This window comes from Ursus maritimus, unplaced genomic scaffold, assembly GCF_017311325.1.
Source record: "Ursus maritimus isolate PB19 unplaced genomic scaffold, ASM1731132v1 scaffold_18, whole genome shotgun sequence".
Classification (NCBI taxonomy): Eukaryota; Metazoa; Chordata; class Mammalia; order Carnivora; family Ursidae; genus Ursus; species Ursus maritimus.
Window position 1 is genome coordinate 47,633,805 of NW_024424230.1, and position 13,721 is coordinate 47,647,525.

At 38.1% G+C, this 13,721-nt stretch overlaps 1 protein-coding gene across 1 annotated transcript in view; it reads right to left on the reverse strand.

The window, feature by feature from the left end:
• The window catches only part of MIB1 (MIB E3 ubiquitin protein ligase 1), a 127,787-nt gene that overhangs the window by 99,689 nt on the left and 14,377 nt on the right, over positions 1–13,721 (reverse strand). The window contains exons 2-3 of the mRNA XM_040632663.1: positions 6,184–6,355; positions 3,407–3,536 (exon numbers count right to left, since the gene is read on the reverse strand). Coding sequence (XP_040488597.1) covers positions 3,407–3,536; positions 6,184–6,355 — 302 coding nt within the window. The remainder of the gene's footprint in view (positions 1–3,406; positions 3,537–6,183; positions 6,356–13,721) is intronic.

Here is a 13,721-nt window from a genome sequence, read left to right on the forward strand (position 1 = left end):
CCACATCAGGCTCCTCTGCTATGAGCCTGCTTCTTCCTCTCCCACTCCCCCTGCTTGTGTTCCCTCTCTCGCTGGCTGTCTCTCTCTCTGTCAAATAAATAAATAAAATCTTTAAAAAAAAAAGAAAAAAGAATACACTACACAGGGACACCTAGGTGGCTCAGTCGGTAAAGTGTCTGCCTTCAGCTTAGGTCATGATCCCGGGGTCCTGGGATCAAGCCCCTCTGCCTGCCACTTCCCCTACTTGTGCTCTCTCTTTGACAAATAAACAAATAAAATCTTAAAAAAAAAAAAAAAAAAAAGAATACACTACACATTTCCATGGTGTCTTTGCATCATGTTTGCCAAGGCCCACACCTGACATGTTTATTTTTGCGCATGAACTTTGTTATCACCATGCAAATCATGGGACATGTTGGCATGTGGTGGGCCAAAGACTGTGTCAGTGCTGCAATCTCAGCCTGGGCTGGTATGTACCCCTTAATATAGCTCCTACTGGCCATGTAGTTGAGCACATGCAGTAATGGCAGTGGGGTGAGAATCCTTAGCCTCACACACAGGTGGGAAAAAAAAAAGATAATGAAAGAATACATTACACACTATTTATGAGGTTAACCAGGGGATTAAGATAGAGCAGCCTGCACTGAAGAGAAAAAAGGGACTTGAAAAATGTTCTTCATATACACACTTGGGCAAAAATAAAAGTCAGATAATAAAAATTACATTTAATCTCAAACATGTTCTTAAAGAGACTTATTATATTAAGTTCCCTTACTCAGTCACATGTACAAGATGGTTTCATTTATTTTTCCTCATTATGTTCTTAAGATGCAACATGGATTAAATCATAACAAACCAAAAATGTAATACTGATGACCCAAAGCTTCAAAAATGCCTACTTACTATCGCCCCAAAAAGTGCCAAAATAACAGAATCTCAGAAAGTTCCATATATGATGTGGCTTCAGACTTCAAAACCTGCCTTCAAAAGCTGATAAAAAAATAATTTCCAACCCTCCTACCATATAATAAATTGTGAGGAAGAATAAAAAGCTAAAAAAAATTAAGAATGAAAATATTACAAATGTACTTCTCACACACTCTTTCAGAAGAAGCTATTAGAAGTGTACTCTACCAAAAGAAAGCACAAGCTAAGTAAGATGATATAATAGGTTACAGAAAACATGAGATCCAGCCAGGAAAGAGGCAAAGTCATCCATCAAAGGGAGCTTCCAGGATGACTGCTGGGCACCAGACACCAAGGGTGTTCTGTGCAAATCACAGCCATGTGATTCACAGGCCAGATGTGCTGAAGGCTATCACCAAGATCCCCACTGCCACTGTACCATTTTACTGACCTCCGGACACATTGCCTAGGTGAGTCTGACCCAAATTCTCAACTGCACTTGGCTTGTTTAGACCAAGTAATAATGAAGTTCCTACTCTTTCCTCCACCCCCATTCCCTGCCACATAGATTAGCTGAGGCCTCTCATCTCACACCACAAAACGTTCTGCTTTGACCTACTCTTAAAACTTTGAGGTGGACAATAGTGATCTTAGAAGCAAAAAATACATAGTAACTCATCCCCTCTAACATATGCCTGCTCAAGGCCCACCACCTGGCCCATACTTCTGCCCTGCCCGAGGTCCTGTGAAGCCCTGTGTTTCCCATGACCTTGTCCACTGACTACCCCAGGATTCTTGTCAACTCCCAGGGAAGCAAGACAGGTTAGCCAGAGACTGTTCAGTTTATATTGTCATGGGAGCTTTTATCCAAAAGTGGCAATTCTACGCTAACCTTATGATAACTAAATTTGTGCTCGCTACTGGTCTTTTCAAAAATGAAATCCTAGATGTTGTGGGACAAAGCACTGTCCTACAACAACAAAGAAAAACAATGGAATAAGAACAGCAAAAATCCATTATCGGGGGGGTGGGGGGGGCTTACAATTGTGAAAGGGTCAAAAGTAGTCCTTTAAAGGTACTCCTAACATTCTATTCTTAATCTGTATAGTGGGAACAAAAGTATTCATTTTACTACTATTCTTAAAACTTTCACATATTTTATACATTCTTCTGTATGATACAGAACTGCTATAAATGGTTGTGAAAATTGTTCACTACACAAGTGGCCTCACTAAGGAGGAGAGTAGGGCTGACATCCAGTCCACACCTTACTTACCAAGACCTAGTCACTGGGGCAAGAGTGTTCCTGCCCCCAACCACAAAAGGGTGCCTTCTCTTTCCAACGGGCTTGCCAAGCATGCCCCATAGCACTCCATCCATTTAGAGGTGGCACCTTTTCCAAATTCACATTGCTCTATTTTCCTTTCAAAGCAGTGCTCCTCAAATTCTGATGTGCATATAAATGACCTTGGGAATCTTGTTATAATGAAGATCCTGATTTAGAAGGTCTAGGAGAAAGGGGACCTATTACATTTCTAACCAGCTGTCAGTAACACCTCTGCTGCTGGTTCACAGCCCATACGACAGTCACAAAATATAGATTTATATTTTTTGCCTATCAAATCTAATTAGAATACAGGTTTCAGGAGGGTAGGAATTTTGTCTCTTTTGTCCACTGCCATATCCCTGATGTTTGGAAGAGAACCTTGCACACACTAAGCGTTTGATACATATTTACCGAATTAAAAAAAAAAAAAGTAAAGTTTGCTTCCTTAGTAAAAATCAAAGTACTTATGTCCGACTTCCGAACGTTAAAATTAGACCTTATTATTTAAAATGAAATCAATATAATAATACTCAAATAACAATTTAGAAAACATGTAGTAGGGAAAAAAATATGTATTTGAAAAAACATTTAAAAATTTTAAATTCAAAAGAATCTATACTAAGTTACCCCAATATCTCTGGCTATCCCACCCCAATTAAACAAGCGATACAAAATTCCCTTCAGAAAAACTGCTATAATTGACTCCTGGACAATTCCCTGAGAAGGATAACAGAGTTAAGTAGACTGGATAACAAAAGTAGATGCCTACTACCCCCCCAGAAACAGGCCTTCAAGGGAATTAAATATACAACAAGTAAATTCAAATGAAATCTTAATAACAAGAAAGTCAAAAGCATGGTATACAGTTTGAGGAGGACTGGTCCAAATAGGATGCACAGAAATGCATTCTGGGCAACAAAATGGCAATATGAAGCCACAAAGTAGAAAGGTAAAATCTACCCAACAACCTTCTCAATGAATATCAATATTTACAACAGGGTAGGAACAATCTTTATTCTTCCAGAAAAAAAAAGAAATGAAGATTTTAAAAACTGTTACTGGTATAAGAAAAAATGTGCCAAGAAATTCAGTTATAATAATAAAAATCTTCTGAACATACAATATTCTAGAATAACATAATGAATTAACAACAACAACAACAAAAAATGTCACCTTTCCCCTTCGTCCATTTCCTCCATCCTGATCTTCCCACTGCCAGTCCACTCCTCGTACCACTCTGGCACCTGCAAAGATTCCTCTGGCTGTAATCTTCTTAGATTTTCTACGAGACTCTAACAGAACCCTAAAAATAAAAGTATTTATTTTTAAATTACATAAAAGTAGGTTAACCATCATTTATCTATTTTTATATATGTAAATTTTTCTTTTTCAGAGAGTGAAGGTGGTAGGGGGCATGATGATTCCAAGCAGGCTCCACACCCAGCACAGAGCCCAATGCCAGGCTCAATCTCACGACCCTGAGATCATGACCTGAGCTGAAATCATGGGTTGGATGCCTAATTGACTGAGCCACCCAGGTGCCCCGCCAGTAATTTTTTTTTTTAAGATTTTTTAAATTCATTTTAGAGAGAAAGTGAGCAAGTGTGGGGAGGGGGCAGAGGGAGAGAATCTCAAGCAGACTCCCCACTGTGCATGGAGCCTGACCTGGGACTTAATCCCATGGCCCTGAGATCATGACCTGAGCCAAAATCAAGAGTCAGATGCTCAACCGAGACCCCAGGCACCCCAATTTATTTTTAAAAATAAAATTATAAAAAAGGCTATTTTAAAAATATAAAAGATTTTTCTTTGTTCTAGTTAATACCTTAATAGCATGATACATAAATACCTTTACATTCCACAGGTGATGATGATGATAGTAGTCAGAAAAATAATAATATCTAATATTTACTGAGCTTTTACTAAAGTAAAGGACTTACAAAAGTGTAAAAGTCTATTACACTCCTTAAGAAAGGTATTGTTATTTTATCCATTTTACAAATGAGGAAACAGAGTCTCAAAGAGGTAAGTCATTTATCCCGGGTCACAAAAGCTAAATTATAATGGAATGGAATCAACATACGAATCCAGTCTAACCACTTCAGAGTATCACTATATCCTTCACCACTTCAGAAGTGGCAAACTCAAATCCCTACAACTGTCAGAGAAGAACATAAATTAAGGCCAAAAACGTAACACCACGGCAACAACAAAAGGCAAGCAGCACTTGATCCCAGGCTCAGGAAGACAAGAGGCAGTGGTACGGACTTTGGTGAACTCAAGACCATGATCTGTCTAAAAGTTACAGATGCTCCTGTGTCAGACAACTGTTACCATGAACAAATGCCCAGTGCTGACAGTCTTTGGGTATGTGTGTGTGTGTGTGCTTGCACGTGTGTATGTGCACACGCATACATGTGTTCAAAACTTTAGAGCACAGTATGGGCCAAGTAAAACACATCAGTGGCCTGGATTTGACCTAACACTAACTTGTCTCCAAAGTACTGAATACTTACAGAGGACTATGGACCTTGAAAAAATTGTACACTCAACGATCTGGACCAGCGTGGCTCTCCAAGGCCCTNNNTCCCTTATTCTTCTATATCCTTCTCATTCATAAAATCAAAAAGGTTTGGGTTTTTTCCTTTTGTTTTGCTAATTTTACCTCATTATTTTATTCATTTCTAGAATGTCTTTATTATACCCTAACTTTAAAAAGTGTAACCAAAAGACAAGAATAAACAACTTGTTCAAAACTACTCAGTTAATAAACAGCAGGACCAGGATATGAATTGGGACAGTCTTTTTTTTTTTTTTTTATCATTTTATTTATTTATTTGACAGAGAGAGAGAAAGAGAGAGAAAGACAGCACAAGCAGGGGGAGTAGCAGGCAGAGGGAGAGAGAGAAGCAGGCTCCCCAAGGAGCAGAGAGCCCAACACAGGGCTCCATCCCAGGACCCTGGGTTCATGACCTGACCCAAAGGCAGACACTTAACTGACTGAGCCACCCAGGCATCCCTGAACTGGGACAGTTTTATACCTAAATCCATTTTTCTACTACTTCTGCTGCCTCCCTACGACTGGCTAGATTCTTGCTCCTATACATTATTCCTATCTATCTACGTAAGAAGATTCAATCACCTGAAACTCTGTACCAATTCACAATTAATATTCCTCTCTCTTTGCTAAGACACTTAATACTAATACTCTCTCTATATACAGTTTAAAACATCACGTGATAATCACTATTGGTCAAATAATCCCTTAGCTTATAAACTTTTTAAGAAGAAAAAGGAAAAAAGAATACTGTGCTTTAAGGGCACCTGGGTGGCTCAGTTGGTTGAGTGTCCAACTCTTGATTTCAGCTCAGGTCATGATCTCAAGGTTATGAGATTGAGCCCCGCATCAGGCTCCACACTCAGCAGGGAGTCTGCTTGAGATTCTCTCTCTCTCCCCCTCTGCCCCTCCCCCTGCTTACTTGCTCCCCCCCCAAAAATAAATCTTAAAAAAAAAAAACACTGTGTTTTAGTTGTCTTCAAATTTACAAGCATAGTAGCTGCTATAGAGTCTTAATAAACGCCTGTTGATTCAATCAACGGGCCCTAGTGTTCATCTGGCTGCAATCAACAGAACAGAATGCACAGTTAAAAGAAAATAGTAAGCCTTTCTTGGGTTGCCCTTGCATTTCCAAATATCGAGGAGTGCCAAGTCTCCACGCCAGAGAAAGAATAGCCCAAATTATCTTGAAAAAATACATACAGCTCCGTCTTCACAGAGCTCTTTTCTCACTATATGGCAGGCCTGGTCCCCATCTAGCCTATTATCTCCTACGTCCTAGTGCTGAACCAGCTGTCAGAAGCTATTTCCAAATCCTATTTTTAAGGCTGAATAGTATAAAAAATTGAATGCCAAGAAGGAATTACAATTGAAGACAAATTGTTTACCCTACCGCTCACTTCCTGGTGTAGTAATTCTATAAAAGCGATGTCTTAAATGATGTTTATCTCCATGATAACAAACAGTGCACAAATCATAATTTGTACATTCCGCACATTTCCATCGAATGCCAATGATTGGTTGCTGGCGGCAGGTATCACACATGGTTCCATCATGCTTGATGCCTATTAAAACAAAGATACATGCTTACATTAACTACAAGTATTATTTACTTGAATACAATTCCCTGGGGGAAAAATAAAAACAGAGCATTTTACAAAGTAGTTCAGTAAAGTAGGAAAGAGTATTTCAAATGCACCATATATAGTTTCAAGACAACATATTTCAAGTATTTTAATCAGTACAAGTTATAGACTAAAGCTTTTCTATCATTTCTTTCTTCATTAGTAAGAGTACTTCTCGGTAGCACTTTTTTTGCTGTCATTCACAAACTGAAACTTAGGTTCAATCTAGTGACAGAAAGAAGAATCATTTACTACCAAGTAGATGTTTCAGACTTCAAATACTCAGAATCTTTTGAGGAATTTCAACCTATTCTCTAGGTAAACAATTACTCCAAAAGAAAAAAAACAAGTTTAGCCTCTTGATATCATGGAAACAAACTATCAATTAATTTAAGCATCTATCCCTAGGTATTGACAAACTCCCCATCCCAAACAACAAACTTTAGGAAAAGATTACCAAGTAAGTTTCTCAGTGTAAAAGGAAACTACATACTATAGTCAAGATTGCTGTTCGTTTGTCTTCCTTATGGAACAAGAATAAAGGCCGGAAAAAGGAAATAAGCAATTGGTAATGTGACCTCCACAAAAAATGATCACATGAATGACACAGACAATTAGAACTATAAAAGGGGGGCGCCTTGGTGGCTCAGTCGGTTAAGCATCCGCCTTTGGTTCGGGTCACAGGCCACAATCCCATCAGGTTCCCTGCTCAGCGGGAGCGTGCTTCTCCCTCTCCCTCTGTCCCTCCCCCACGATCATGTTCTGTCTCCTCTCTCTCTCTCCCCCAAATAAATAAAAATAAAATCTTAAAAAAAAAACTATAAAAGCTACCACTATAAAGTAATGAAAATAACTAACATTTTTGGGTAACAAGACTGGGGATAATGGTCACTATTCTATTTAGATCACTTGATAAATTAAAACTAGAAGTTTTTTAAACAATGTGGGACCTGTGAACATCAGTGTCACTACTTTATGGTAATATATGATGAGGCCCAATACGGAAATACAAGCAAGCGCTGTATTGTCCATTCAACACTAACACTCCTGGATTTGAGTTCTGGCTTTCACTAGCTATTGTGCCCTTGAAAGAGTCATCTTAAGTATTTACATATAAAATAATAGTATTTATTTCAAGAAAATGGGGGAGCAGAGAAGGTGGGGTTTAAATGAAACCAGATTGCTCATGTTGAAGGTGGTAACTGGACGTTCATTATATAATTCCCTATTTTGTGCAAGTTTAGAAATTTTCCATAATTAAATAAAAGGAGTCACTTTAGTTCTCAGAACCTCTGTTCCCTTTGGAGGAGGCATTATGTTCTTTAAAGTTAAGGGCTGTTCTATGGGGCGCCTGGGTGGCTCAGTCGTTAAGCGTCTGCCTTTGGCTCAGGGCGTGATCCCAGAGTTCTGGGATCGAGCCCCACATCAGGCTCCTCTGCTGGGAGCCTGCTTCTTCCTCTCCCACTCCCCCTGCTTGTGTTCCCTCTCTCACTGGCTGTCTCTATCTCTGTCAAATAAATAAATAAATAAAATCTTTTAAAAAAATAATAAAGGTAAGGGCTGTTCTAAGAAGAAACAATGTGCAAGATCTAGAGCTCAAAAGTAAAGTTATTACTAAACCCTAGAAGAACTGATACACTATTGCTGCTTCCTGTTAAGGGGGAAAAAAAAACCTGCATAATTAATTTGTATATTCAAGTTTAAAATCCCGTAAGGTAACTATTTTCTAAATAAAGAGCCAAACATGAAGATAAACTTGTGCCTGAGCTGAGATGGTTTATAAAAAGGGGGTCGGTCAGAGGAAGAACAGTAGAAGGAAGTTGGGATGCCTAGTGAACCACAAAGGAGCACAACATCCAACACCAAGTATGTTCCATCTGCAATCCTTCTGCTGTCTCCTGTCATACAAATGCTTGACTGCGGGGACAGGGAAGATGGCAGACATCAGTACCTACTGATTTCATTCAGTAACTATTTTACTGCTACTGTGGGCAGGCCCTCTGCTGCTTTCAAGTATCATCCCTGGTGTAGTATGGAGAACAGAAAGGAAGAAAATTAAAGTGGCTAGAGAAAAGGGGTCAAATTGTAAGAAGTTTACACAACAGTCCAGGTGAAAATAATGGTACTTTAAGCCAGGATAAAGCTAGTAAAATTGGAGAGAACACAGTCAGGAGAGATTTAGGACTTGGTGGCTATGGGTTAGAAAACAAAAGATGTAGAAAGTAACCATTTATACCAAAAGGTATAAATGAGATCATTCAAGAGAAAACAAATAAATAAGAGGTATTTAGGAACAAACAGTACAATAACTGAAATCTAGAACTGCTCTACTTAAAAAAAAAGAGAGAGAGCCATTAACAAGAAAAAAGAAGAAAAAGAAAAAAAAAAAGAAAAAAAACAAATAAGCACATACTTAAAATTGCAAGTCCAGGGACACCTGGGTGGCTCAGTCAGTTAAGCATCTGCCTTCAGTTTGGGTCATGATCCCAGACCCCTGGGATCGAGTCCCGCATCGGACTCCCTGCTCAGCAGGGAGCCTGCTTCTCCCTCTCCCTCTGTTGCTCCCTCTGCTTGTGCTCTCTCTCTCTCACTGACAAATAAATAAATAAATAAAATCTTTTAAAAAAAATTGCAAGTCCAGGCCTCTATTAATAGATACTCATCTAAGAAACAAAAAGAAAAAAGAATCAGGACAAGTTTCCTAGAAATACCAGATGAGTGGACCCTTCAAAGGAAGAAGAAATCTCAGAAGAACACAGTGTGTATTCAGTGAACCAGGAGCAGCTTCATTGTTAGGCAGCAATTTGAAATATTGTCAGAGACTTAGAAATAAATTATAGTCAGGCTGGGAAATAACAAGACATGATTTCTGACTTGCAGATTTAAATTGTTGCATTAAATGGTAGAAACAAAAGTATCTAAGAAACTAGTTCTCTAACTCACTACCTAGGTAATGTACAGAATTAATTAACTACTACTCTGGGATCAATATTCTCATCTATAAATTGAGAAAATACTTCCTTTCATGTGCATTACAGGCTGAATACATTCCCCTCCCCCTAAAATTCGTATGTCGTAGCCCTAACCCTCCCCGTGCTGGCATTTGGAGATGAGACCTATGGGAGGTAACTAGGTGTAGAAGAGGTAATGAGGGTGGGGCCTCCATAACATTAGCGTCCTTAAAAGAAGGGAAAGAGCTAAGAGGTCTCCCACTCTCTGCCACATGAGGACCCAGCCAGAAGGCAACACACCAGAAAGACAACGCTCACCAAGGAACCGAATTAGCCAGCACCTTGATCTTGGACTGCCCAACCTCCAGAACTACAGGTAATAAATCCCTGTTGTTAAACCACCCACTCTATGGTAGTTTGTTATGACAGCCCAAGCAGACAAAGATAATACAGAAAGGGACCTTGTGATGCTAAAGTGATATGTATAGAGGTAAAAACACTTTGAAAGGCTTTAAAGCAAATGCAAATATAAAGAATTACACTGCACTTAATTTAATCTTGATACAGATTTATCGAAGGTACTAATCATCTATTTAAATAACTTGGTGATCAAAATCATCATATATCCCAAGCAAATCTGGCAACTTATACAGAAAATCAAATAATTTTTAAATTCTCAATTTCCCAGAAACTACATATAGAGAACATTCAATTACTTATGCATGGATTACCCCTGTTTTAGCAAATTACCTACCTTCTCCATGGCAATTCTCTCATTACTGTTTTATGTCAGGTTTTCTCCCAAAGCTCATAATTTACCTGCAGCTATATCTGTCTTCTCAGTTCCTCTTAAATGTTTTCACTCCAGCACAGCAACAGTGGACACAACTGCCACGCAAGACAGTCCTAAAAACCAGCATATAATCCACTACTTCTCAACAGTTGATAATGTGTTCTATCCTATGGCTAATTAAGTCTGACTGCATCAATCATGAAAATTATCATCAGCCATAAGCCCAAAAGAAAGTATATTCTAAACAGAATGTACACTAAAATTAAAAACCACAGATTTTAAGCCATAACACTCAAAGCTACTAACATTCACTAGTATTACATGCTTCAGTCATTTGGAATATATATCAAAAGGCGAAATGCAACCTTTATCTATTCTTCTTTTTTGAGAATATACATGATTTCACAGAAAAAAAGAGTGTTCGGGTTTTTTTTTTAATCACACAAGGATTTAAAAAAAAAAGGTACCAAATAACCCATTAAACTGGGTAATCTCTTGGGTTACTAAGAATTTGCTATATTTTACTTTAAATCAACATGTCATCAATTCTTTATAACGTTCATTTTGAAAACAATCTGCAATTATTCCTGTAGCTATTATTTCCCAAAACAAATAGGAAATGTTTACAAAGTTAAGAAAGAAATTATTCTAGCTCACAAAGATATATTTTTTTAAGATTTTATTTATTTATTTGACAGAGAGAGAGACAGCCAGCGAGAGAGAGAACACAGCAGGGGAGTGGGAGAGGAAGAAGCAGGCTCCCAGCAGAGGAGCCCGATGTGGGACTCGATCCGGAACGCCAGGATCACGCCCTGAGCCGAAGGCAGGTGCTCAACCGCTGTGCCACCCAGGCGCCCCCACAAAGATATTTTTTAAAGTAAATTCTAAAACCAATCAACACATAAAGATTTTGAAGAACTATCATAACATTATGTCTGATGCAGGACTATTAAACTGAATTTTAAATGTTTATACAACTGCAACTTATAATAAGAAATAGCAAATCAAAATATGAGTTTTTAAAAATTCACAGATTTTAATAATGAAATACAGATGTATCCCTGCTCTATATGTACATTATATACCAATTAGATTCCTGAAAAATGGAGTTTATATTTACAGTGGAGGAAAGGTGTGACAGATTGTATTTTCCAAAGGGGACCACACCAATATATATCCATCTTAATTGCTCTTCTGACACTGTGACTATGACAGATGACCATTAAGAGGAGGTGTATTTTCTTCCCCACTAGCCCTTAGCATTTGCAATCGCCACAGTCAACATAAGGAAGCAGAAGTAACACTGTGAGACTTCTGACGTTAGATCATAAAAGACAATGCAGGTGCCACTTGTCTGTCTGTGTCTGTCTTTACAGCTCTCTCGAGATTCATAGACCCTGCATGCCTGGGTCTTTCATCGTAAGTCTGGCTACCCTGAAGCCGCCTATGATACAGAAGAACATGGAGAGGTCATACAGACACTGCAGAGCAGAGACAACCCGTTCCCCGAGCTGTCTCCAAATCCCCAACCCATGGAAGCAATGAACATATAAATTGTTACACACCACTAAGTTTTGGGGTAATCTGTAACCATTCAAAGCGAGTTTTTAAAAAAGTATGAACTCTGTTACAGTTCCCCACAGTACAACATACCAAAAATAAACTAAATTAAAAAGCTAAATATGAAAACAGAAAATAATAAAAGTGCTAGAAAAAAAAGCTGAGCATATTTTACAATTTTGAGTAGTCTTTCTAAGATGACATGAAGCACACATGCCCAAATGAGCACACACAGTATACAGAGAGAGAAAATCTGAAAACCCACTCCAAACAGCTGACACTGGCTCAGGGTACAGGAGAATAAGGGGAGAGCACTCTCATGTTTTATCCTGTATACTTCTGAATTGCTTTATTATAACCATATTATTTTCATATTTTTAAAACAAAACACAAAACAAGACCAATTTTCTCGTCTCAAATTGGCATAGGTTAAATACATGCCTTCGAAGAGTGAGCCAGTCAGATTTTGCTAAGAGGAAAATATAAATTGATACAACCTTTATGGAAGGTACTTGCAAAATGTTTCAAATGCCTTAAAGACTATGACCCTGTCTGGCGCCTGGGTGGCTCAGTTGGTTAAGTGTCTGTCTTTGGCTCAGGTCATGATCCCAGGGTCCTGGGATCAAGTCCTGCATCAGGCTCCCCGCTCAGCAGGGAGTCTGCTTCTCCCTCTGCCCCTCCCCACTGCTCACGCCCTCTCTCTCCCTAAATAAATAAATAAACAAACAAACAAATAAATAAATAAATAAAATCTTAAAAAAAAAAGACTGTGACGCTGTCTTCAAATTTTTTAAAAAGTACATCCAAAGGTACTAAGTTGTTTGTAGATAAAAACAAAATTTAACATAACCTATGTCAGAAATATGGGGCTATTTTATGTGTAAACTATGGTAGTCCATAGAGAGAAATCTATGCAATTTAACCATGTTGTAGAAGAAATATTACTGATATGGTAAATGACATTTTTTTCATAAACTCATTACTATTTTCTAAAGTAGTCTGAAAAGAACTACAGTATACCATTATATAAGACATACAATACACATGCACAAAAAACCTAGAAAGATAATCTCCAAAATGTACTGGTGGGATTACCCTTTGTGGTTTTCCAAATCTTCTACACTGAGTGTATATTAATGCTAGGAAGCAGCTGAATGATAGGGGCATTTAATATGAGTATATCATCAGAGACGTTCATGTATGTCACCTATAAATTAAAATAAAAATAAAACAAAAACATCATATTTACAGCAAATATTTAGAGAAACCAACTTTCAAATACTCTAGCAATAGAGTATGTAACTACTGCTTAGAAGTTTTTATTTCTTTTAACTCTCACACTAACTGAGCTATTTCATGAAAAGAAAATATATACTTTATCCAACCACACTCCTCATTGGCACATGCCTGCAGTCACAGGCTAACCTGTCTTACCCCAGGAAAGCACCAGGACCAAAACATCATAATTAATATCAAATGTCAGTAAGTGTCCACACAGTGGTTAAGTTTCCGAATAGGTATAGAACAGGTCTCCTATGTCATCACAAAAAATAAAATGCACTGAACAAATCGGTATCCACTATGCACCTAAGAGGTTTGTCCTTAACTACACAGCTCTTCAAATGAGAGTTGGCTGAGGCACAGGGAAAATGTATCCCAACCTCCCCATCTGACCAAAAAAATGAAAAGTCCAGTTTTCAGCTATTCTCTTATTGACCTATTTTTCAGCTCTAAGCTCATTTTCCACAAACCACAATGATAACAACTGAGCTCATAATCTAAGTATAGGTTTTCTTTAAAGGAGCCATTTAAACACACAATGATAACTGGTTAAAAAAAAAAAAAACCTACAATTCATGGTTTTAGGGAATACTTCAGGAAAACCATTAATGCACACAAAAGCACATCCAAATCCTTTCTTGGTTCCCACAGTTCAAATGCCAACAAAGCTACTGAACAGCTGTGAAACAGACTAAGGCTGAGAATTGGAAAAAGTAAACAA